At 42.7% G+C, this 26710-nt stretch overlaps 1 protein-coding gene across 1 annotated transcript in view; it reads left to right on the top strand.

Annotated features, from left to right (window-relative positions):
• Nucleotides 1–26710, top strand: part of znrf2b (zinc and ring finger 2b) — a 52623-nt gene that overhangs the window by 8288 nt on the left and 17625 nt on the right. Inside the window, exon 2 of the mRNA XM_080895774.1 lies at nucleotides 24574–24669. Within this exon, the coding sequence (XP_080751900.1) occupies nucleotides 24574–24669 (96 nt within the window). The remainder of the gene's footprint in view (nucleotides 1–24573; nucleotides 24670–26710) is intronic.

Below are 26710 nucleotides of genomic sequence, written 5' to 3'. Positions count from 1 at the left end.
GTGCAAAGACTGGGAGATTTCATGGCAGGAAGCAGAGAAACACTTCTTTGAAACCTGTCGTGTCTGCATTGAAATTTCTACTGCAAGTTAGCGCTGTTCCATATCATTTCATCCATAATACTGAATATAAACTTTTACATGATATAAAAGTTTCTTATCAATATATTAATTACAGAGTGACCATGTGTTTACGTTCTCTGGATGCACAAACACAAACAGATAGCAGACAAGTCCATGCATGTCAGTCAGCAGCGGCTCTGATGAATTATTAAACTACTCCAAGAACTTCCAACAAAGCACAAAGATTTGTGCACAATATGGAAGAAAATTGTTCACGTTAAAGATGGAAACTTGTTTCATCCACTGAGGTGGAATCGCTGTCAGGTCCAACCAGGAGGATACGCCAGCAAGCTGGTGATCGTGATAGAACTTGGAGGCTGTCTCACCACCTCTACCTACACCTACTACCAGCTGTGTCTGCATCAGTGCTTCAGACTGCGATCGTATATTTCAGTTATTAGGAAAGAGGAGGTGATTGTTGCATGATGTGAGTGGATGACATGTGGGCTTTGCATAACATGCTGTGGTGTTTACCTGCAGTTCATTCAGAGCAGCAATCAGACCTACATCACAGGAGCAGATTGAACCTGTTAAAGAAAGAACTCCCTCATTATCATCCACAGGGAGAACATGTTCATGTATCAGAGAATTTGAACTGATTTATTTGGACTCGCAGGTTTTAGTTCAAAATAGAAGAGAGTCGAAGAGAAAGAAAAACAGCACACACACTGTGGTGATCATTGCTTTCTGCACAGGCTTGGCTCATTTTAAATGAGTCTGAGCCAACCCGCCTTCCCACCGACTTCCTACTTGAATTTGTCTGTGAGCGGGAGGAGCGAAACAAACGGTACAGTATCTGTAAAACCTGTGAACCAAACGTTTACCATTTCGGTACATTTTTCGTAGTACCTTTAGTCTTTATTATTTTGGCGCTGTATGTGAGTGCATGTGAGCGTGTTTACTAAAACAAACACATTCATGCACCGAGCACCACACACACGTGTCAGGTTGTGTGCACAGGTTGTTAGTGCGAGTGTGAGTCAGCAGACAGGAGTGTAATAATTAACTTGGCTCGTTCAGTATCCTTCTTCTATGATGGCCGCATGCATGGATCAGTAGTGTGCACACACATGCACACACATTTAAACTTGTCTGCAGGCTGTGTTAGCAGGTGGCGTGATGGCTTTATTAAAGGTGCTGGATCTTCATTTAAAGAACAGACTGGTGGATATGCAGCAGAGCAGCTTTGCCACACTCAAGCCAAAAACAGTGTGGAAGAGTCTGTTTTTGCTGAAGAGTATGCAACGCTGACAGAAATGTAATGCAAATGAGGAAGAGAGCTTTAAATAACGTGGTCTGATGAGCAGCATAACACATTCATGCTGTTTGTCTCAAACACAAACGGATGTGTTTGTTTCTTAGTGTCAGAACCACAGACTGTATATAAAAGATGGACATAGCTGCCGTGGCACTATGAAACGAGCCGATGGTTTTGGCCCCTGTATTTTTGAATGTCACTGTTGGGCCAGTGGGTGAGATTAGATATTAAAAATTAAATTTGATAATGCTGTCAATCTTGGTTAGCAAGCTGCATTCATAACATCTTTGCTAATTGGCATTTGCCTGAATAGCATATTCACCCCTAAAAGCCGTCGGGGTGAGGACTAGAGTACGACATTGCCTAGATGTTGTATGGAATTGCACTTTGTGAATACTTGTGCTATGGAGGTAGAAGTTAGCTGTTGTGTAGTGACCCGTGTTTGTTTTTTGTCCCAGACTGTGTGGTGTAATAGTTTGTGAATTTAAGTGGCTGTTTCCTGCCCCGATTACAAACACCACGCAGCATTCTGACATTATTTGTGTTCCTGCAGAAAACCTTTAAAGTGGGATCAGTCAGTAATGGAGCCTCTTTCTGCCAATCCAAGCAAGCAGATAAAAGCTGCCATGTATGCTCTTTTTTTTTTTCAGTACCTGCTCTGCTCAGCTCAACTCAGTTTTTTCAGGGTTTGCATTAGGTGGTAGTACCAGCCTACTCAGCTGGGGTTCCAAGGCGATCCAGAAATGTGACCTCAAGAGACTGCATGCCACCGATTGGCCAGTACGCAGCGTCAGTCGATGATTCATGAGAGTGACTTCTTTACAGAAATCAGAACCGCCATTTTTGAATCCCGGCAACAAGGGAAACAGCTGCAGAAAGTCAACACTGTGTCCAAGCAGCAGGTATACCATCGCCTCGAGCTCCTGCTTTGTTGTGTGTTTGTGTTGCATACAAAGATGTCACAGGCTAGGGCTGTTTGATATAACGATATATATCAGATGACGATATAAAAACGTCTGTCGTTTCATTTTACGCTACCGTTTGTTTCGTGGTGTCGCAAAATAAACTGTTTACGGCAACATTTGTTCATGGTTTTGATGTCACTGTGGTTATTATTAATTTCTTAAAGTTCTCTCTTTCTCTTATATTTAATAAAACCACACTACAGACGGACAAGAGCCTGTTTTTATGCGTTGTCGTTAGCAACAATGACGGTAAAACCATTTCCACGTAAACCTTTCACAATAAAGCTCAAGATCCTGTTGAGACTTTTCAAAATAAACCCAATCACGTGAAAGATGCAGATTATTTATGGATGAGAATTAAAAAAGAGCTGCCAGGTGCTAAAAAATAAAGCTTAGACTCAAACGTTAGAACAGGCTTTTCCCCGCAGCACGCCGTGTAATAAATACTCACAAAGAAACGGCGCCGTTACAACTTATGTCTAAAAATGTATCGTTTCATGCATCGGTTACAACACTCGACTCAGCTACACGACGCACAGCTGGAAACACTTCACGCAGGTCGAGCTGCCCGAGATTCACAGAGTTTACAGAAAATGTTACATTTCTGTGATTTATATCGTTATTGGGCGATAGATGTCTTATATCGGGATATGAGACTTTAGTCATATCGCACAGCCTCATCACAGGCTTTTGGACACATTGCTATGATGACCTCACGCACACATGAGCTACTCAGTTTTAATGGAAAGCGGCCATAACAGCTGAGGAGGTTCTAGTGGAAAAGAGATTAGAGTGGATCCCAGCTGAAACACCTACCAGCAAATCTGCATATTCCAGCCTGGTCTCAGTTGAAGCACACGTTTTATTGACGCTCCCAGAGAGCAGCCTTTATGTGCATCCTTTTTTTCCCAATAAGCTACTTTTAGTGATTGCACTTTAATCTGAAATTTGAGTCTGATTGAACCAGGTGCCAGCAGCAGTAGCTGCTTAACATTTAACAATAGCTAAAATAAAATAATCTTCTATTTTTGCAGGATCTGCACAATATTGTCTCATAATAACACTAAAAATGGGTTTCTACCTGGGATGTTGTCTTGGGTGAAGCTTCTTAACCAGCTGCTTAAAGTCCTGTTTGTCAGTCATTTCCATCCACCCTTTGCTCCTCCTGTGATATGGAGCGCAGCTAGCGAGGGTTCCAGCGGTGTTTGGTCATGTGTTTACATTTTGGTTGCATCTCACCAGCTGCTAGTGTCTCCTTTGTATCCTGGTTTTACTCGTCACTGTGTTTTTGCCTGAAGTGGTCAAACGTGTTTGTTGTTTCCACCTAAAGGTAAAATACTTTGCATGTTTTGCTGGGCTTTGTTGGAGGCTGTTGATCGCTCCCTTTTAGGTACTCAAGCTGATACTTGGCTCTCAGACATGCCCAGACTTGTGTTGTTGTTGAGCGCACTAGGGAGTGCAAAGCCATATGACATAATAATTTGACATTTCTATGCTATTTAAAAATGTGTATTGTCACAGATGATATGGCTCAAACTATCCAGTGCATGTAAGGTTCTCGATTCCAACGAGCAGCGGTCATTTTTCACAAACCACAGCACAACTACTGACTGAGAACTTCTGTGCGGCTGATTCAGTTATATATTAAAATCCTCACTGCAAAAAGAAAAGAAAGAAAAAAATATTTGTTTTTACAAAATATTTTTCAAAAGTCCTGTAACTTTCTGCCAGGAGTACAGCGCTATACAAATGCAGGCCATTTTACAGACTTTTAAATGCTAAAACAGAAAATTCTGTAGACTGGCAGCATGTTGGTCTGTGCTGCTTACAGATAGTCCCTTTAATTTTAACATGTTTTCTGTACCATTAACGGACCTTTCTGTAATAGTAAAATGTGAATACTACCATTTACAGCTGTTTCCTTTCACTGTAACTCTTTAAATATACATTACAGTTACAACCTAATGCACCCTTTGCTCAAAAATCCTTAAATTAATCTGTGCTTAGTACACAACATGACTCGTGTGTTTAATGTGAAATATCCTTTTATTCTTCTCAACTCAAAAACGATACCAAAATATAACGACAGAATCCATTTTACCATAAAATGACTAAACAGCTGATACATGAATAATAAATATCAAAGTCATAATCTTTACAATTTGAGCATTTTATTTTTCCTGATGTCAGTTTGTAAATTTCTGCATATAGTTCATATACATGTACAGTTTTCATCAAACAGGATGCCTCACACACATTTACACACATTTCATTTAACAATATGCAGAGTACCTTAAACTAGAATCATGGCTGTGGTTGTTTGTTTTGTGGTTGTCTGTGTGTTAAGTCTGTATAACGTCCAGTATTACTTGTGTACGGCCAAAGAACACATTGATATCTGACACACCAGCAGCATCTGTCAGTGGCATTTAATGCGCTGGTTTGTGGCATTTTGGGGCTGATGCAGATGCAGGTTTTATGGGAGTAAAAAAATAACAATATTCATATTTCAGCTACACAGAGCCGTGAAATATGAGATACTACTTGTGACCTACACGGATTGCATTGCCCATTTTGTCCTCTGTCATTCTCCTCCAACTACAAAGCTCCTGTTATTCCACTTCACTAACATGTCTCAGAGTCTTTGTTTTGATGTATTGGGTGTATTCTCCTGTCCCCACAACATGTTTCCCCCCATCCTCTGTCACCACCAGCACGGGCACCTTGTCGGACTTTTACTTCACCTTAATAGCATTAGCCTTACTCGTCTGAGTATCCTGAGCATGAACTTTTAGAGCCCGACAGATTTATTGGCAGGCTGATGTTATCAATCATTAGAAACTATTATCCTGTCTGTCAGAGCTATTGCAGCACGGCTGCCCCACCCTGAACCTGGTTCTGTTCATCCCACTTTCACCGAGTGTTTGCTCGTAGGGGTCGTCTGATTTTCTCTGTATTGTTGAGTCTTACAATATAACCTGCCTTGAGGTGACTATTGGTGTGATTTTACCACTGTTAGGTTGAAATTGTTAAATGTTGTCATTGTGTTACTTAAATTTGTAAGTCTTGGTTCAAACCCCAGTCTGTAGAATGGTGGGGAGGCTGTAGTGTTTTATTACAGGCACAGCTATGTGAGGCTTCTGTTTTCTTGTTTAGTAAACTTCCTGCCTTTATGACCCTTTTGGTGAGCAGGAGGTCACACAAACGCACCCCCAAACACACACACACATACATGCTCACACACTTTTGCAATGCTCCTTTTTGTGTTGAGTTTTGTTGTTGTTCTTAGCACAGGTCCATTGTTGGTCGACACAGACTCGATACAGGAGGGCGTTTATATGTGCATGGCTTCAGGTTCCCTTCTTGTGTGTAAGAGTTCCTGAAGCAGCAAAGACAGAGAAAGAAGCCACCAGGTATGCTCCATCTCTACAGCAGTTCTGGACAGTTGTTCCACGCCATCATTAGGCTGCTGCTACTTGTTCTTCTTTTGGCTGTTCTCTTCAGACCGGCTCAGCTGTCTCATCTCACTCTGTCCCTAGCATCCTCTTCTGTCACACTAAACCTCTGCACGTCCTTTCTTACTACAAACATGAACGTCTGCTGTGGTCCTCCTCGTTTCCTCCTGTCTCATAGCTGCATCTTCAGTATCCTTTGGCCAGTATATCCACTATCCCTTCCCTGTCTGCCAACAGTAGCACAGTTTCCACCGTTAACCTGTAAACCAACAGCACCAGAGGCGGTTGTTGTAAACCTGGGCTCAAACCAATCCAATGTTGAAATGTCATTCTTTATGATCCGCACTGGCCATTGTTTTACACCCTTACTGGCACAACCCTTCCCATTTATCCGGGCTTAGGACTGGCACTAGGAGTGCACTCGCTTGTGTGCAGTAAGGCTGCCATAGAAAGGTCCAGAACTCGACATTATATCAAATTAGAGAAAAACACCTTATTGCTGAAAGTGGTTGCACTCAGTGTGTCCAGAGACATCCTGACATAGTCGTAGTGCGTACCTATATAGTTTGAGGCATCTGTAGAATTTCTCTCACTATGTGCAAGCTGTAAACTCATGAAGGAAATGGCCACCTATTGATTATAGTGTGGCTATAACTCTCAATCAGTTTGATAACATGCTTGGCAGCAGAGAGGCACAGTTCTGAATTGTACCAATCTCTAGCTTCATGCAGATACTGACTGGACTGTGACCAGGTGGAGAAATTGGATTTTAGGACCTTTGAGAGACTTTTATGTGGGCAATCAAAGATATCCCATCTCCAACTCGGCTATTCTCCTGCTTCTTCCTGTATGCCAGTGAAAAGCAATTATAGTGGGGTCAAAGGTCTTAAATATTGCACGGGGTTGTAAATTCTTTGCTTCTCTACCTGTCTCTTTACAACAATAGAAATGCCAGCTACTGTCCACAGTGCATTTGTATGTCTGCAAAAACCTATAAGAGCCAGTCTCACCTCTGCAGCATTGTTCCGATAAATGATTCACTTTGTCTTTTAAATTTGGTCTAACAACCGCAAGACACATTAGTCAGATCTCTGCATATCAACACAGGCTGATTTTTATAACATTTTAAAGAAGAAACTTTGGTCTTTCTAGATATTAAGTAGAGCAGGGACGACTTTGTAGCTGTGAATCCACAACAAGTGCTAAAATGAAACAGGTGCATTGTTACAGCAGGCCCGACTGCAAACAGCACATGCAGCAACAGCGAACACCATGAGACCGGACAGTGTGCGCACCGCGGATGACGTCAGTGCGCACACTGTGTCTGAGGAGGATGTGCGGAAGTGCTTCAGGAAGGTGAACGCACGCAAAGCTACTGGTCCGGACGGGATTCCCGGCCGCGTCCTCAGGTCATGCGCGGCTCAGCTGGCTGGAGTGTTCACGCACATCTTCAACCTTTCCCTCTCTCTGTCTGTAGTCCCAGCCTGCTTCAAAATGGCCACCATCGTCCCTGTACCCAAATCCTCCACCATCTCCTCATTGAACGACTGGCGACCTGTAGCCCTGACCCCCATCGTAAGCAAATGCTTCGAGAAGCTGGTCAGGGACTTCATCTGCTCTGCACTACCCGACTCACTGGACCCTCTACAGTTTGCATACCGCCACAACAGGTCCACTGATGATGCCATAGCCCTGACACTACATACTGCCCTGTCACACCTGGAGAAGAGAGACACGTATGTGAGGATGCTGTTTGTAGATTACAGCTCAGCATTCAATACCATCGTTCCCTCGAAGCTGGACAGGAAACTGCAGGATCTAGGACTGAGCAGCTCCCTCTGCAGCTGGATCCTTAGCTTCCTGTCTGACAGACGCCAGGTGGTCAGACTGGGCAGCATCACCTCATCCCCCATCACACTGAACACTGGTGCTCCACAGGGGTGTGTACTGAGCCCTCTCCTGTACTCACTCTACACCTACGACTGCACAGCCACTAACAACTCCAACATCATTGTGAAGTTTGCGGACGACACTACAGTGGTGGGTCTTATCACCAATGGTGATGAGACGGCTTACAGGGAGGAGGTCAGCGCCCTGACCCACTGGTGTCAAGACAACCATCTCACCCTCAACGTCGCAAAGACAAAGGAGTTGATAGTGGACTTCCGGAGGTGCAGAGAAGTACACACCCCCATCACCATCAACGGCGCTGCTGTGGAGAGAGTGAGCAGCTTCCGGTTCCTTGGCGTACACCTGGCTGAAGATCTTACGTGGTCAGTACACACAAACAAAACAGTGAAGAAGGCGCAGCAGCGCCTCTTCTTTCTCAGGAGACTGAAAAGATTCGGCATGAGCCCCCGCATCCTCAGGACCTTCTATCACTGTGCCATTGAGAGCATCCTCACTGGATGCATTACCACCTGGTACGGCAACAGCACCGCCTACAACTGCAAAGCTCTCCAGCGAGTAGTGCGGTGCTCTGAACGGATAATTGGAGGTGAGCTTCCCTCCCTCCAAGACATCTACAGGAAGCGCTGCCTGAGGAAAGCGGGGAGGATCATCAAGGACTCCAGTCACCCCAGCCATAAACTGTTCAGACTGCTTCCATCAGGAAGGAGGTTCTGCAGCATCCGGTCCCGTACCAGCAGACTGAGAGACAGCTTCTTCCACCAGGCCATCAGACTGCTGAACACGTCATAGACACCTCAGCTTCACTACTGGAACTTTAACATTATGCACTCCACACTGTATATAAATGCCACTTGTTTTGCACATATTCAACTCTGTATATTTTATATATTTTATTATTATTATTATTATTTTATTTTATTTTTTTACTATTTAATTTGTAAAAATGTGTATACACACACACACACACACACACACACGTAGGAAAATATTTAGTATACACATCCAGAAATGCATACACTATTATATATTGTACATATATTTATTAGTTTCAGGTTGGCCATTCTTGTATTTTGCTCGTTTGTGTTGTTGTGTTTGCACATCTCTGTTGCTTGTGGGGCTCGCACACAAGAATTTCACTCGCATGTGCTGTGCCAGTGTGCCTGCACATGTGATGTGACAATAAAAAGTGATTTGATTTGATTTGTGATTTGATTTGATCTGTCCCTGTGTGACCTGGTTAAACAGCACAGTATCTCTGCGCTCCTGTGCAACACTGAGAGTCACTTTAGTCACATTCTGACCGGTAAGATCAGTGGTTATAAAATGTGATCAAACTGTTTTTTGATTTGTTTGTAGTTAAAGTTCACAGAAGCTAAACATGACAGAAATCAGAGGTTGCCGTGACGACTGTGAGGAGGAGGTGCTTTCAATCAATCTAAGATTCTTTGATGTTTGGTGATTCCTAATGAAGTCATTTCATTTCGGGTTTACTTAATATTTTCAGATGTGCTTACGATCCAGCTGATGTCCACTCACAATGCTGCTGACTCTGTCTGTAAATAGGTTACCTGAAGAAATCCCTCTAATAGGACATCACATTCTTATTCTGGGAACTAGCAATGATTAGTGTTGACAGAAGCCTCCTGTCTTGCTGTTGTACACAAAGTCTCCTTTGCTGTCAGTGGCCTGATGCACTTGCTGGGACATCTTTAGCTGCAGAGGGATGAAGGTCTTGTTGTCCTAAAGAGGACAATAAGCCCTTTGGCCAGGAGACCCTGAACTGCCTCCCATCAGGTACTGTGTGCTTTGAACTGTGGCTTTCACTACCTGCTTAGATTTAGACATTGTTTCCCACCAGGTTCGATCCATGTAAAAACTACACAGATCTAATGAAGTAGTGGTAGGATTCATTACTGAAAAGGTTACAGAGTCGTTTCTAAAGCTGTGGGACTCCAGTGAACCACAGTGGGAGCCGTTCTCTACAAATGCCAAAAACATGGAACAGTGGTTCACAAAAGACCCCAGAACATCATCCAAACTGCAGACCTCACTTGCCTCAGTGTTCATGGCCGCACCATGACAAAGAGAGTCAGGCCATTTGTTGCTCATCTGTTTTCTGCAAAGACCTAAAGCCAGATTGGAGCTGACAGAGAAACCCCTGCAGACACAGACCAGTCCCTGACAGTCATCTTTTTCCATCCTTGCTGTCATTATTCATGCACAAGGACACGGTGATCTAAGTCCTACACACTCTCTGCTCCCGAGATTGATAATATTGTGTCTTTCTGGAGAAATGTTTAACATGTCAGCATGAAGGTTCAGATGATTACACATCACAGGGGCTCAGTTCTGTGGTCAAGTCAGTCCAGGTTAGCAGAAATCTACCTTGAAGAGATAAGCTATCAGCTACTTAACCTGCTTTCTTAATCTGCGCCTTCATCTGAATACAGCAGCAGATGTGTTTTGGTGATTAACTGCATGGATGTGACGTCAGCCACAGGTTTGTAAAAAGGTGTTGTGAAGCTTGGATTGGGTTTCCTGCTGACCTTTACGCTGTAAAATGTCCACAGGACGAGGAGTTTCTCCACACTCTTATCCAGGAGACTCTTGAACTGAAACCTTGATGAAATAAACATCTGGAAGTTTAAGGTATCATCTCATGTTGAAGTGATTTTGTATAATTTGTAATCTCCACAATGATAAGAGTCATAACGGTCTCATTTTTAGAAGGGACTGTCCTTGTGACTGTTAGCTGATAACTTGGCACTTTCCCCCCTTCTGGTGTAAATATGGGAACTTCTGGATCCAAAAATCAAGCAGAAGCCAAAACAGTAATGTTAAGGCTTCAAAATGAAGAGTCAGAGCAAGTTTGTGCTACAATTACATATAAAATTACATATTATTATTATTGACATGATTTGATTGTTAGTCATATCGTTCACAAAAAGGGTTTCATAGTACCAGAAATCTATACCGTTAGCTTAGTACCATATACTTAGAAAGCAGCTGGATTCTTGTGAGATGTCACATAAGGTTTCGTCTGGCTGGCTTCAAGCTGTGACCTCTGTGAAGAACTACTGGACAAACTAACATTAGACTTTGTAACCTTTGTTCTGCACGCAGCTGATTTCTCACCGACCTTGAATTCTGTGTGGAGTTCTGCTTTTTTTATACGTTTCAGTGACTATTTGCATCCTGGCATTTGGTTGTGTTGAACAGCAAAACTCATTACCTGACTGAAAATATTTAAATATCTCCAAATACAGCATAGTTCTGGCTGCAGAGCTGGGGTACTTTGGAGCAATGTATTGCCTTTCCTAAATTCTCTAGTTAGAAATGCTGGAAATACTTTAGTCACTGGGATTAGCAGCTGCTAACCGCTCGGTGTTTAAAGCTGGCCTACATGAAGAACTTTGTACCTAGAAAGAGCAACCACAGTGGGATAAAGAGCTATGTTACTCAGTTTCTCCTGAACAAACTTGGAACATTTTTGTAGTTTGGGTGTAAACGTCTCCACCATTCAGAACACTTTCCAATGATTCTAGTCACACTGTAACGGGCAGAGGACTTGCTGCTCTGCATGAACACACAAAGAGTTTCAGAAAACACGCCTCATTCTGTCATTCAGCTTAGGCAGGTTAACTTTTCTTGAAATCTTCAAACATTTGCAATAGCAAGACATTTTTTTCCACAGCAGCATGGTAGCGTGACCAAACCCCACATCAGTATATTTTGTAAATGTCCGAGCCTCTTCTTCCTGCAGAGATTCTGCACCTCCTCGCCATCTTATTCGATAAATAGGCAGGTGTCAGCTGGACAGGTGCCGATCCTGCAATCTCTGCCCATTGTGCCTCAACGTACCTCCTGCTGCATGAAGACGAGCACTTAAAGGCCAAAAACCCCAGAACAGCCACATTTGAGTCGCATCATGCACACAGACTCTTTGTTTTATTTTACTCAGAGAGGCAAACTGCACATAAAGAGAAACTGAAAGGAAACTGTTATGATGAATGTAACCCTATGCCCTGTTATTTCACAGTGGAGTCTTTGACAAACAGAATCATTTACTTTGTCATCTATTTAACTATAAAGTGATGACCTTAATAATCGGACTTATTGTTTCACTAAGAATAGGTTTATTCTTCAACCAGGATAATATATTTGATGTCTCTGCTGTGTTATCAACCTGCAATATTATCACAGATTGACCAGAGTAGTAATGTCTTTGTTTGTTTGTTTCATTTTCATGATCCATAGTCTACGACCCAAGTAAATTCAACTTTTTCCTTCAGTAAAGCAAAGAAACGTTTTCATATCACTGCATGTCAGCAGTACATCTGTGACCAGCCACTAGATCTGTTTTACAGCAGCCATGTTAATATTTAATAATAAATAAACTCAGGTGACTAATCACATTAATCAAGGCTATGGTTCAACATGGAATAAAACTTGTTTCGTTGTCATTAACAGCCTATTCTGTCAGCACAACCATCCACGGTTCCAGAGCTTAGAGTATTTGCAGTGTTTGCCAGCCTTTATTAAACACACATAAAAGAACCACACATTTAACTTTAAAGTCCAACACGTGGAAAATAGATTTTATTGTACAAACAGGAGAAATATGCAACATCATGTGTGTGAAACTGCCACATCTGTGCACAGCTGTGCAGTGTGGATAGATTAGAGGAATATATTTATAATACTGGTACGAGTGTTTCACTGAAGATCGTTGATATGGGTGTACTGCTTCACAGTGTTGTCCTTTCACCTTGAGTAGTTGAACAACCTGTAATCTCTAAGCTGATGCATAGTCCTCTAAATACTGAATGTTAACTTAGGGTGACGTTTCTGGCTACTCGATAAATGCAAATCAGAGGTTCATTGTCCTTCGAGTTCTCTTTGGAGTGGCAGTGATTTCTCAGAAACATATCCGTGGTGGACCTGGGAACATTGTGACTGTAGTAGAGCAGGTAGTGTACACTCCACCGACTCCACTTTGCACTGTGTTATATTGTTCTTGGTCTTATGGCTGCCACAAACGATTGTTTTGATAGTCGACTAGTCGGTGATTATTTTTGCGATTAGTCGACTAATCAGATCATCATCCATTCAACGTAAAACGTACAGCTTATTGCACCAGCAGCATCTGCTCTTATATAACTATCATTAGCTTACAGCTTTAAGTGTTTCAGGTGCTAACTAAAAATAAAGACAAGATGATAGTTTATTAAATTTTAATGAAATTTGCAGATTGTTTCGGTGGAGTTTAATAAACTCAGCCGTCTGCTCCTTGCTGTCTAAAATATAACAGGACACCGGAGTAGATTCTCACACTTCTGATAATCAGCTGTCTGCTTGACGTTTATTCAGCTGTGTAAAAACTTTAATCTCATCCAAACCGATTTACTCAGGAACAAATAAAACACTGAAAAAAGCCAAACAACATTTTTAAGTTATCTAAGTGACTCATATATCATGTTTAACCTGAATAGCGAAAGACGGCGGTGGGTTTGAAAACGATTTGCCGGGAGTCCGGTGTTGTCACCGGCTCTAGTGAGCCTAGCCCCCGGCTAACTATCGAGCTGGTGGGTAGCAGACGCCTCCGAAAACGTCGGAGCGCTTTTGAAAATATGTGGTGTCCTGATAAACAGAGCAGATATTTGAGGTTTACACAGCTACATTCTCGGCTGAAAATATGTTAAACGTTTATTTTGTGACCCAGAAAGAATAATAAGAGTAATATTAAAACTAACCAACTGCCACCATTGTTGGAAACTGAGCTGGGCTGCGATGGGCCGCGCTATGAATTCTGGGACACAGTTTCTTCTTCTTTGGTGTTTAACGGCAGCTGGCATCCTTGTACATGCAGTGCTGCCATCTTCTGTTTCAGTCCGTTATTACACTCTCAGCTTCAAACGACGTGTCGACTATTAAATTAATCGTTGACGATTTTGATAGTCGACGTAATCGTGACTAGTCGACTAATCGTGGCAGCCCTACTTGGTCTACATTTTGGATTTATGTGGCTGAACAGTTTTTCGTTGCTCCTGCAACAGTGACAGTGAAGATGATCTTATATCTTACTGCTCATGATTTATACAGTCTATACTGCATCTGATAGTGTGTGAAGGGAAATCACAGAGAAAATGAAAGTGGCTTTTAACCGTCTTGTTCTTCTAGTACACACGGTTCTCCCCTCATACTCCTTCCACATGTGAAGCATAAAGAGACAGTGTTTGCCACGGTTTTGTGTTGTTCTTTTAACCCCCCCTCATGCTGTTATTCTGAGGGCAGTCCATCTGCTGATCTCAGAGGGCAGATGATTAACAGCACACAGCACCTGCTGAAACCTTTCCTCACACTTTGACTTGTAAGTGGAAACAGCGGAAAGCCCCTTAAAGCCCACAGAGGTTTATGGTAGTGGTGGTGTGTTTGTGACAGATAAGACAGTCTCAGGTGCTCGCAAATACTGCATGTATTCACAAGATGGGAAATAAGTGCAGCCATTCAGTACTCCATCTATGAAGCAGTCACTTACTTTTATTACGATGCTGACCTCTAAAGAGCTTCTTTTTTGCTGTTTCACATACATGTAATGGTTCTTTATGACACAAAATCTCCTGGTTTAGAGAACTTTATTTAGTTGTTTCATTGTGACAACAGTTTCAGTGTTCTGACCCGTCTGTCTGCTGGCTGATGTTAGCTCAATGCAGCGTGTAAGCCAACACAGAAGCTATCTCACATAACAACATACGGTATTAAAGCTCAGCTAGTTCATCCAAACTTCCAGGGCCGATCTGGCAACGTAGTTGGCCATTTTCAATCTGCTAACTCTAACTAACCAACTAACTCTGCCAGATTCATCTAGCGTAATCCAGCTAGCTGGCTAACTCTAGTTTGCTTGCTATCGTCAAAGCTAGCCAAATCAAGTCAACAATAGTTGAGCAAAAAGAACCTGACCACGGTTTTACACGGTGACCCGACGCCAAGTCCTCCTCGTGCTCTGTGTTTGCGTGTGATACTAATATTTACTGAGGGGAGGACAGAAAGACTCAGGCTGACGTAACAAGAAGGCAGTGCTGCGTTAGACAGGAGCACTGCCTCGCATCGTCTCCACTACATCCAGCTCTTTCCTCAGCAAGCATGTTTATTTATACCCCTGTTGTTGCTGCTCTCTCCTGCCCACTCTTCTCTATATTCTTTTTATTCCAGTCACTTCCTTTTTTACCCTCTGCCTTGGAGTGAAAGTGCCAGTAACATGAACTATATATACATCAATGGGTCAACAATTCTTCAGCCCAACTATCAAAAGAATGACCCTCAGTGGTGTCCAGCATCAGTACAGCTCTGCTCCCTCACAGCTTTCTGTCTCAGGAGGACTCCCTTGCATTTTATCTAGATCCACTTACATACTTTGAAACATTTAGACTCCCCGATCACATCAATTTATTTTTAGTGTTCTGCATGTTTTAAATACCTAAACCCCGAAGTCTAAGGGAACGACTGTATTTTCTTCAAGACATTTCACCTCTCAGGTGATCGATGACCCTGGTGCAGGTGGTACATGATCAATATGGGTTAATGACCCTGTTAAGGACAGTTCCCTTATATAACAGGGACTCTCCACCATTTGGTTTTAGAACGGAAAAAGCTGCTGGGATGAAAGATGAAATGTCTTCTTTCCAAGCGCTTATACTATCATGACCTGGATGACTGAGAACTTCCACAGACATAAACCCAAGGTTTCAAACGATCTGAGTATTTGTTGGCCAAGAGAGAATCAAAGCCTGTCTTATGCAGACTGCCTGTAGCTACTTTGTTACTTGGAGCCGGCGTAAGTTCCTCATTCAGTTATTTCATTATTGATTCATGCAGAAGTATTATTTCAGTCAAGTATGTTTCCATTACTGAGGATGGTTACTGCAATGAGGAGATGGGCAAAACAGCAGGTGATTATCATATGTCAGTGCAACTAGATCCGTATTAATGTTAACAGCATGAAGGAGCTCACAAGGCTAATATTGTTTCCTTCCTTTTTGTTTTTGTAATTGCTGCTCGTTCCTTGAAATGCACTTTCTGTGCAAGTTAAATCACCAAAATTCATGGTGCAGTCAAACAGTTTTGCAACTGTGTCCATAAAAAGCAAAAATCAAAAAAAAAAGCTAATTTAAAGTTTGTAATCTCTGTGGAATTCAGGCTGCTTGTGATCACAGAGTGATGTTAGAGAGCGGTCTCTGTGTTGTACAGCCGGGCCCATAAGTGTTTAAACAAACCATTTTTGTAATCTTGCCTGTGTACAACACCTCAGTGGATCCAAATCAAACTATCGAGTGCAGACCTTTTCTCTGGCCTTGGTTCACGAGCCTTAGGTTCTATGTATTTATGAATCTGTATGCTGGCCTCATTCCCCAAACTGTCAGTTCAGGTGGCAAAGAAGAGCAGTGAAAAAAGACAAAGGGGATTTACTTGGTCATGATTGATTACCAGTTTCTTATCCCTGCCAGTTCTCAGCTTAAGAATCTGCCTAGCTCTGGAAAACCTGACGTTAATATTAAAAGGATTGTGAGCAGTGGTGTTCATGCATATGCTGATGGATTCATGGAAGGCGTTTGTGTACAATGAGCTGGGCTACTGAAGTGCAGCCACACCGGTTGGACAATCAGTGAAGTGATCAATAAAATGCCGATTCATAAATCCCTTTTAATAGCATGGTGTGCAAGATGTGCTGACACAGGGACTACAGGAGAGCCGAGTTAAGGACAGTGGGTAATGAACACAGGGCTCAGGGATGCTCTCCAAACAGCAGATTAGATGGGAACAAAGATATGGTGCTTATATAGTCAAAAGTGTGAAGCATTCTGGGTAACAGTGCGTGAAGTTTTGAGTCTGTAGCCAAGAAGCTGCTGGCTCGCAGCTTTTCATGGTAGTCTTTGGACTTCAGTCCAGTCTGCTCCCTCACTCACCACAAGCCCTCATAACATTAACCTTCGTAACATTAAAGTGGCGACAAAAGTGGAACTGATTACCCGGGGCCCCAATGGTGGGAAGGGCCCTTGCAAGCCTAGAATGAAAAATTTGGGTTTGTTTTCATTTTTCATTTCAAAGTAATTAGTGTCATAATGAAGTTTCCGCAATAAATCAGTCGTGTAAATGAACTTTAATTCCAAGAAGTAGTGGAGACACTCATTTTTACCCAGGTTGGTTTAGTCCATCCGGAGCTGGACTGGCGTTTAGGTGTTATGAATTTATTCTAGCCGACATGCTGATGTGCACTGTGACTCATGTCTTTCTCTAAGAAAGCAAAATCATATGAAATAAAGCAACTGAGGGAAGTTGGCTGTTAACAAATTTCTATCAAAAGAACGGTGAGCACAGCAAAACTAACAGTTGTTAAAAACAATGAGCTAGTGTCATCTGTAACACTGTATTCATCAAATTCACACAACCTAACACCAAGAAACACACAAAATGTGAGAAACAGCTAGAGCAGGTCCTTCTCCAAATGATATGACATGAGGTGAGCTCATGTAGTGGCAACTAAAACCAGCAAGGACGACGTGAGTAAGGCACAAACCCAGTTTTATCTGATGCATTTTAACATACTGCTTTTAGCCCTTTTCAACCTGCTAATTTTAATTCACTGAACACCAAATGTGGACATTTACAAATATAAATACATTATTTACAGTGGTGTGTCCTGAAAATATTTAAGCAGGTTAACAGGCTAATTAATATCAGTCCTGTTTGCTTTATTCTTGTAGGTGTGTCAGTGAGCCCAGAGAATGGTGAAGTAAAAGAGGTTGCCCTTTATTTTACATTTATTTACCTTTATGTGCGTCAGGAAAGCAGATTCTTTTTGTGTTTCTGCAAATAAAACTCTGTCACTAGATACCATTTATGTCTTTATTATGAAGCGCAGGAGCCTGCGACTTTTGTTGCCATTTAACCTTTTCTTTTATACCATGAGACTCATAACTATTTCAGTGAAAAAGGCTAACCTGTTGACCATTACAGATATTTGTATACAGTTGTCAGCTCAGATGCTGGGTAAAAAAATACATAGATATGGACCTACTCTACCTGAGCACCCAAAGCTGTTTATTAAGCTTACCTCATTTTTCTGTTTAAGCCCTTTCTAGCTAACCTTCATACACATTCATACTCTGATGGATGCATTGGAGAAAAAGATTGAGAGAAAACTTGGAGAGAGGATGAGAGAGCATCTTGCCCAAGGATACTTCCAGTGCTCATATTTACATATGGTGATCTAAGAAAGGATGAATGTCATTACCCCAATTTCATATTTTTATCTTTTTATACCAATGAGTTTTATGTGTTGAGCTATTTGGTTATAAGGCAGAGCGTCACAATTAGAGACAACAAACAACACAAAGCCCTCATACCAGGTGTACACCATGGTGGTGCAGGGGTAAGGATTTATGACCTGGGCAACTTGCAGTCAGTGAGTTGACCATCAACTGTATGCCAAACTTTTCTAGACCCAAATGTGAGGCCATCTGTCCAAAAGCTAAAGCTTGACCAAACTGGGTTAGGCAGCAGGACAGTGATCCACAAACAAGCTACGGTATCAAGATGTTACAGTGGCTCAGTCAAAGGCCAGACCTCAACCTGATTGAAAGACTTTGGCAGGTGAGCTTAAGAGAGCCGTGCAGTGCTAGATGGTTAGTTGGACAAATATACATGCACATAAAAGTTTGAAAGTTGTATCATAGGTAGCGTTATATGCCTTTACATGTCCTCTTTGCAAATGTGTCCACAGGAGCATTGTCCATATAATGAAATAATAAAAGGAGACAGTTCATTTCCACGTACAGTAATAAAACCGCAGAATTCATTCCCTGCCTCAAAAAAGCAGTTTGAGCTTCTCTCCCCTTAAAACTTAGTTTTTTGATTGGCCTGTGCCAACAAACAAAACAACAGCTTCAGGGGTCACAGCTGGAATGCCCACCATAATGTCACACAGCAGTTGTTAGTGGGAAGGAAGCTAATAGATAAGGATCAGCAGAAAATAACAGCTTTTACTTTATACAGCGCCTTGCAAAAGTATTCGGCCCCCTTGAACTTTCCCACATTTTGTCTCATTACAGCCACAAACATGAATCAATGTTATTGGAATTCCACATGAAAGACCAACACAAAGTGGTGTACACGTGAGAAGTGGAACGAAAATCACACATGATTCCAAACATTTTTTACAAATAAATAACTGCAAAGTGGGGTGTGCGTAATTATTCAGCCCTCTTTAGTCTGAGTGCAGTCAGTTGCACATAGACGTTGCCTGATGAGTGCTAATGACTAAACGGTGCACCTGTGTGTAATCTAATGTCAGTACAAATACAGCTGCTCTGTGATGCCTCAGAGGTTGTCTAAGAGAATATTGGGAGCAATAACACCATGAAGTCCAAAGAACACAGCAGACAGGTCAGGGATAAAGTTATTGAGAAATCTAAAGCAGGCTTAGGCTACAAAAAGATTTCCCAAGCCTTGAACATCCCACGGAGCACTGTTCAAGCCATCATTCAGAAATGGAAGGAGTATGGCACAACTGTAAACCTACCAAGACAAGGCCGTCCACCTAAACTCACAGGCCGAACAAGGAGAGCGCTGATCAGAAATGCAGCCAAGAGGCCCATGGTGACTCTGGACGAGCTGCAGAGATCTACAGCTCAGGTGGGGGAATCTGTCCATAGGACAACTATTAGTCGTGCACTGCACAAAGTTGGCCTTTATGGAAGAGTGGCAAGAAGAAAGCCATTGTTAACAGAAAACCATAAGAAGTCCCGTTTGCAGTTTGCCACAAGCCATGTGGGGGACACAGCAAACATGTGGAAGAAGCTGCTCTGGTCAGATGAGACTAAAATGCAAAACGCTATGTGTGGAAAACTAACACTGCACATCACTCTGAACCATCCCCACTGTCAGATATGGTGGTGGCAGCATCGTGCTCTGGGGGGCTTCTCTTCAGCAGGGACAGGGAAGCTGGTCAGAGTTGATGGAAGATGGATGGAGCCAAATACAGGGCAGTCTTGGAAGAAAACCTCTTGGAGTCTGCGAAAGACTTGAGAGCGGGGCGGAGGTTCACCTTCCAGCAGGACAACGACCCTAAACATAAAGCCAGGAAACAATGGGATGGTTTAAAACAAAACACATCCATGTGTTAGAATGGCCCAGTCAAAGTCCAGATCTAAATCCAATCGAGAATCTGTGGCAAGATCTGAAAACGGCTGTTCACAAACACTGTCCATCTAATCTGACTGAGCTGGAGCTGATTTGCAAAGAAGAATGGGCAAAGATTTGCACATCTACAGTCTGTAGATGTGCAAAGCTGGTAGAGACAGACCCTAAAAGACTGGCAGCTGGAACTGCAGCAAAAGGTATTGACTCAGGGGGCTGAATAATTACACACACCCCACTTTGCAGTTATTTATTTGTAAAAAATGTTTGGAATCATGTCTGATTTTCGTTCCACTTCTCACGTGTGCACCACTTTGTGTTGGTCTTTCACGTGGAATTCCAATAAAATTGATTCATGTTTGTGGCTGTAATGAGACAAAATGTGGGAAAGTTCAAGGGGGCCCAATACTTTTGCAAGCCACTGTATGTTTGTGGTCAAGTCAAATGACACAACTGCAAAGCTCTGACAACACCTTAACTGCAGCCAGTGTAACTTAACATTTGGTCGGTTTTTGACCTCACCTGGCATATTTCACCTCACATACATGAGGGAGAGCAGCTACAGGAGAAACACTGAGCTGTGATAACACAAGAGCAAATCTATTAAGTCAATAAGGTAAATGCACAAATTCAGAAAATAAAGACTCTTGGGTGGATTTATTTAAAGTTATTTGAGCATTTTTTCTGTCAAGCCTGATGTTGCCTTAAATATAAAGCAGCTTCCTCACAGTGACAAATGCAACCTTTTAAATAAACACTAGTAACAGATCAGGACTTTATAACAGAAGATACACAAAGCTGATTAAGGCTATCCTCTCTCTGACATCACAGAGAGTCAAGAGTAGAAAAAACAGTGAAGCCTGAGCTCACAGGGATTATTGTACACTGGCTTTATTATTTGAAATGTTGCCATGTTTAATATGAACATCCACCTCTGTGAAAGTAACAAAAAAGGTAAAGCCTAATGGGTCCACTGTAAAATATTTCACAGTGGGTGGGTGGGTGGGGGGGGGTGTTCAAGATCAAAGTCATCCAGTCTTATTTGAACTAAAGAGGAAAAGTAGCTGAAGTTTGAGGGTTTCATCAGAGAAAGCAGTCGAACAGTTTCCCCAAACATATCGTACGATAGTGAAAGAAAAAAGCATACAAACTAACATTTACAGGCATCCGTATTACAGCAGTGTTGTGCTGTGGCTTTAAGCAGGAGCAGCATGCAGAAACAACGTGTTAGAGCTGTTTTACACCCTTTGATGATGATGATTTTTCATATATACATATATATATGTAAATTCTACTTCTCTTCTGGTTTGTTTTGGGGAATTCAGAAATTTCAAACTTCCTATCTGGAGGAAACAGATGTTTCACATCATGTGACTTTGTTGACTGCAGCACTTTACAGGAAAGTAAAAGATGCAGATCGGACGGGGTTATAAATAACACTCATGTCATTATTTCAGTGTGTGCGCCTCATACTAGGAGGCATATTGTTTGAGAGTTTTAATGCGACCAACAGCAGGTATGACCTCAGAAAGACACGCACGAGGACATGTGCAGCAATTTAATGTAGTGGAGAGAGCAGCCCATATAGAGTAGCGGATGAGTCATCGCAGCCTCACAGGGAGGGCTCAGCTCGGGCTTTGAGCATTTTTCAGAATGAGCGGTGGAGCCGTGCAGAGCTGGATCCATCCGCATTTCTCCATTTCAGATAGACACACCTAGACTGTACATGCCTAATTGTCAGCATATGGCCAGCAGGTCTTAAAAGATGACACTGTGCATGTGTTGTGAGGTCAGGCAAACAGTGTTCTTTTTTGCCTGCCTTAATCCATTTATCCTTTGCACAGATTTTAACATTGTAGGAAGCTCCAAACACACACACACCTGGCTGTGATATGTCACACTCTGCCCCCTGCTGCAGAACTGCTGATGGATAGTGGAGGAGGAAATCTGCAATGTGACAGGAAACTGCAGAATTTGCTGTCTCCGCTGAGATTGTGACAGCAAGATTGTGATGGACGTCGGAACAAAGGGATAATTACTGGATGTGGGGAGTGTGATGTACAGTATGCAGCATAATTTATGTAATTATCTGCCTCCAACTGTCTCTGATTAATCATTTATTAATACATTTAGTGATTGAATCCATGGCTGTCTGTGTGTAAACACTGCTGTCACTGCTATACAGTTCACATATTGCACATAAATGACATTTATTTGTCCCAGAGGGGAAGTTTGATTGCAGCAGAAGTCACCTGGCATTTGTATACACCACATAAAAATAATCCCATCAACTCTGGAATCCTCTGTGCCCAGAGACCGACCGCAAAACACTGTGTTCCAACATTCAGATCATTGAGGGGCAACACAAATGCTACAGCAAGGGGGAGCAAGGACATCAGGTTAGGGGGAGTGATAATATCACCCCCACTCGAGATTGGGTACCAAGTCCCAAGTACTGAAAGATAGGCTCATGGCGAAGCTGGAAGCCTGGACCCTCCGTAGCCAATTACCAAGGCTACGTGACGTACTCTCTGAAGGTCTACTAGAAGATGTGAATGCAGCATCACGGACAATCCTTACTGCGACCATCACTGAGACTAATCAGCTGATCTACACTATGGCAGCAGTGATGAATGGCTACAAGATGAACAGCCACAAGGAGGAGTACCCCCCACGGAGAAGGAGACTAGAGGCCAAGAGCAAGGCAGTACTAAGGGAACCTGCAAGCTGCCCATACCCGAGACATCGATTCCCGCATGCACACCACTAGGACCTACAGCAATGGCATTGGATGTCATTCACACTGGAGAAGTGTAGTTGGATGGTAACAAAGCGAGGAAAGGTAGGCAGAAGTGAGGGGATCGAACTACCAGAAGGCAACATTGCAGACACTGAGGACAGCTACAAGTACCTGGGAATCCCACAGGCAAATGGGAACCACGAACAGGCTGCTAGGAAAGCTGCAACCACCAAATACCTGCAGAGAGTTAGGAAAGTCCTGTATACCAAGGGCTGACAGAAGAACCCGAGAAGATGTGGAGGATGAAGGTGACAGTGGTCCCCGTGGTAATCGGAGAACTCGGGGTAGTGACCCTCAGGCTGGGCGAGTGGCTTCAGCAAATCCCTGGAATAACATGTGAGATCTCTGTCCAGAAGAGCGCAGTCCTAGGAACAGCTAAGATACTGCGCAGGACCCCCAAACTCCCAGGCCTCTGGTAGAGGACCCGAGCTTGAAGAGGGCAAGAGGGGAATTATATATATTTCCTAATTGGCCTTTGGCTTTTTGCCAAGCCACCATGTAACCACTTTCATGGATAAAGAAACATTTCTTTGATTCTGCACCATCTTATCTCATGGTGCCATGTGATATTACACAGAAGTTTAGCCAATCTTCAGTTGAACTTCCGTTGGTGTTACATTCACACTGGGGGAAACAGAGCAGGGCTGCAAGTCCAGCACAGCTTTAGCTTTTCTCTCACCTTGCTGCCCTTTTTTTACAAATTACAAATGCCGTCGTCACATGTGAAAGCCACAGTTTAAACTGAGAATAGATATTTAGGGCTACTTAATAATTAAACAATCTTGTATCGTAAATGGGCTGATTCTTATAAAGCGCTTTTCTACTCTACTCAAAGCACTGTATACAACATGCCTCATTCACCCAATCACACAAAGTGACGCAAAGCAACTCTTTCCTCGTGTACATCCTTTAATCTCACACTCAAATGTCTTCGGTGCATGGCTCAAACAAACAATTGGCCTCGCTATTTCAAATAGTGTTTTGTTCCATCAATATTATGATTATTATTATTATTAAGTGGGGGTTATTACTGAAATACATGTGTGGCTCTTGCGACTCATTTATCTGTTGAGTTATCACCTACAGTAACTGTGCTTTTCTCCTGAGTTCTAAATAGCATTTCTGTTCCTCTCAGCTTACCGCTTTAGTGTTCGCGCCAGGAAACTTCAGTCTTATCAAACCTTTGTTTCTGTTTTCAGAGAAAGATAAAAAGCACTCATACATCCACAATATGATGCTGCAGCATTCTGGTACCGCAACTGAAAAGCAATAACAAGAAAAAAACAGGTCACTCCCACAACTCAGTATTATTACTGTGTTTGTAAAGGATGGCCTTTAAATATCTGTAAAAGTCTAACAGTGATGTCTGTATGTCTGTGCAATAATTTAGGTTGGACTAAATCCTGGGTGGGAGCAGTGATGTAATGAAAACTAGCAGTCTGTGCACAGAAATAAATCAAATGTATGAAACTATATGTCACTGCTGAAAGATTACAACCCCCTCTTTAATAATCAGGTGCACCGACCATCACAGTGTGCTCTAACACACTGGTCATCTAGTGCAGAAACGTGTCTGATGATGCGTTATTAGGTGAAATCTTCTGCTAGTGCAGGTTTCTTTGCAGTAAAGTCAAGAACTGGCTGTAGCAATGCATTCTACCCAGTCTGGGCAGAAAAAGAGTGTTCGCAGTCTCTTTCACAGCACTGGGCAAAGTGGAAATGAAATGCAACAACACATCACCAACTTGTGCTGAGTGAGGAGAGAAGAAAAGACTCAGTGTTTGCCACTTTAATGCTGTTGCACATTCGTTTTTTCTCATCTTCCACCTTCCATGTTTTACTCACTGCTGGTGTCTTTCTCTCTTCCAGGCTTCAAGTGCCCTGTGTGCTCCAAGTTTTTGGCCTCAGATGAGATGGATCTTCACCTTGTGTTGTGTTTAACTAAACCCAGAGTGACATACAATGGTAGGACTTCCTTTATTGCCTTTACAACATATACTAGCATTTGAAAGTATGCTGTAGCTGAATGCAAAATTCCCCTAGATAAGAAGAACAAGCAGTTATGAAGGGTCTAAGTCAGGGGTGTCCAACTCCAGGCCTCAAGGGCCGGTGTCCTGCAGGTTTTAGATCTCACCTTGGGTCAGCACTCCTGAGTCAAAAGATTAGTTCATTACCAGGCCTCTGGAGAACTTCAAGACATGTTGAGGAGGTGATTTAGCCATTTAGATCAGCTGTGTTGGATCAAGGACAAATCCAAAAGGCTGCCTGCCCAGAAATGGGATGGGTCTACTAAGAACAAGGGTGTCCAACTCCAGGCCTCGCAGGCCGGTGTCCTGCAGGTTTTAGATGTGTCCTTGATCCAACACAGCTGATCTAAATGGCTAAATCACCTCCTCAACATGTCTTGAAGTTCTCCAGAAGCCTGGGAATGAACTAATCTTTTGACTCAGGAGTGCTGACCCAGGGTGAGATCTAAAACCTGCAGGACACCGGCCTGTGAGGCCTGGAGTTGGACACCCTTGTTCTTAGTAGACACATCCCATTTCTGGGCAGGCAGCCTTTTGGATTTCACACTGGAGTTTCAGCACACAAAACCGTCGTATCAAAACATGTATTTGCTCTGCAGTGAGTGTTTAGGCCATTTTATAGAATCTCATGGCTACCTTCAATGTACAGGCAAAATAAGGGGAAATCTGAAAGTAGACAAAAGTGCCTTGAACTGAGTTTAACCATGCCTGTTTGTTGTGTAGTTACAGCAGATTCTGTGTGTTAAATGACTCCCACGTCCAAGTTCCCTGTGCGTGTTTGAGCTCCTCGTTTAACGTCTGAGGCTGAGCCCAGTTTTTCAGCCTCTGCCACATTCTGTTTCTACCTAGAGCTCAGTATAATAGATGATCTATGGCCTCATGAGTATTTTAGAAGATGCAAGTAGGCACCATGATTTTACCTGCTGGTCAGTGAAGACCTGTTTTTAAAGCCTTGACCTGAGCGTTATCAGCCGTCTCGGTGTTTTGACAGCAGATATAATGACTAAGGAGTGGCTCTGACTGTGACACTGACAAAGCACGCTCACTGCCTAACACCTTTTGACAACTTAGCAGCCAACTTACCGTACCGGATCATTCTACTGTCTGCAAGCACGTGCAGAGGGGGGGGCTAGAGGGGCTTGAGCACCCGCCCCTTTCCCGATGGGTGCCCAAAGTGCCCTTTTGTTGAGGCAACTTTTTTAAAAATAATTTATTTATTTTTTTATGTGTGTGTCCGTGCGGAGTCCTGTCTGTGCCCCTCAGCAATAATATTTAACTATTAATCACAGTTTTGCTAAATAAAAGGATCTGGCTTGCATCAGTCACATGATCACATTTAACCAATGATCGCCCTCGACGGCAGAACGCGCTGGTTACGAGCCGGGAACGAGCTCACAAAGAGCACGCGCATTTTTAGCGGTCCGGAGCTGCAGGAGAAACACAAGTTAACTCAGAGACACAGACTGATGCGACACAACCAGTAAGTAGGTGTACAGCGCACACTGTAGTGTGTAGCACACAGGAGTATTAGCTTATTACGTACACGTTGGACTGACGAACTGAAACAAACGAGCGTGCTGTGTGTGCAACAGCGCGACAAACATTACCTGTCCTTTTATTAACTGCACAGGTAGTGCTGGTCATAGCTGCTAGCTACCTGGCTGTCATGGGTCTGTAGCTCTGTCACCGTTTCAGGGAACATATTTAGTTTTAAAGGAAGTTTCCGGGCTTTTCCTGCCTTTCTGGAGGGATTATATTTCACTAAAAAACGATCTAATATGCATGTCCACATAATTATGCATTATTATAATATTTTAAAAAACACACTCTGTATTTTAAAGAACATACATTAAGAAGCAGATTATATTAGATTTATATTTTAAATAAGACAAAATGTGGATTTTACAGCAGTAAAATGATTGTATCTCTACAGTTTAAACATGTAATAAGCTTTGCCCCTGCACAGAGTGGATAGTGAA

Source organism: Rhamphochromis sp. 'chilingali' (genome assembly GCF_963969265.1).
Source record: "Rhamphochromis sp. 'chilingali' genome assembly, chromosome: 11".
NCBI classification, from domain to species: domain Eukaryota; kingdom Metazoa; phylum Chordata; class Actinopteri; order Cichliformes; family Cichlidae; genus Rhamphochromis; species Rhamphochromis sp. 'chilingali'.
Note: the sequence above shows the minus strand (reverse complement) of the source record. Positions and strands in the feature narration are given on the sequence as shown.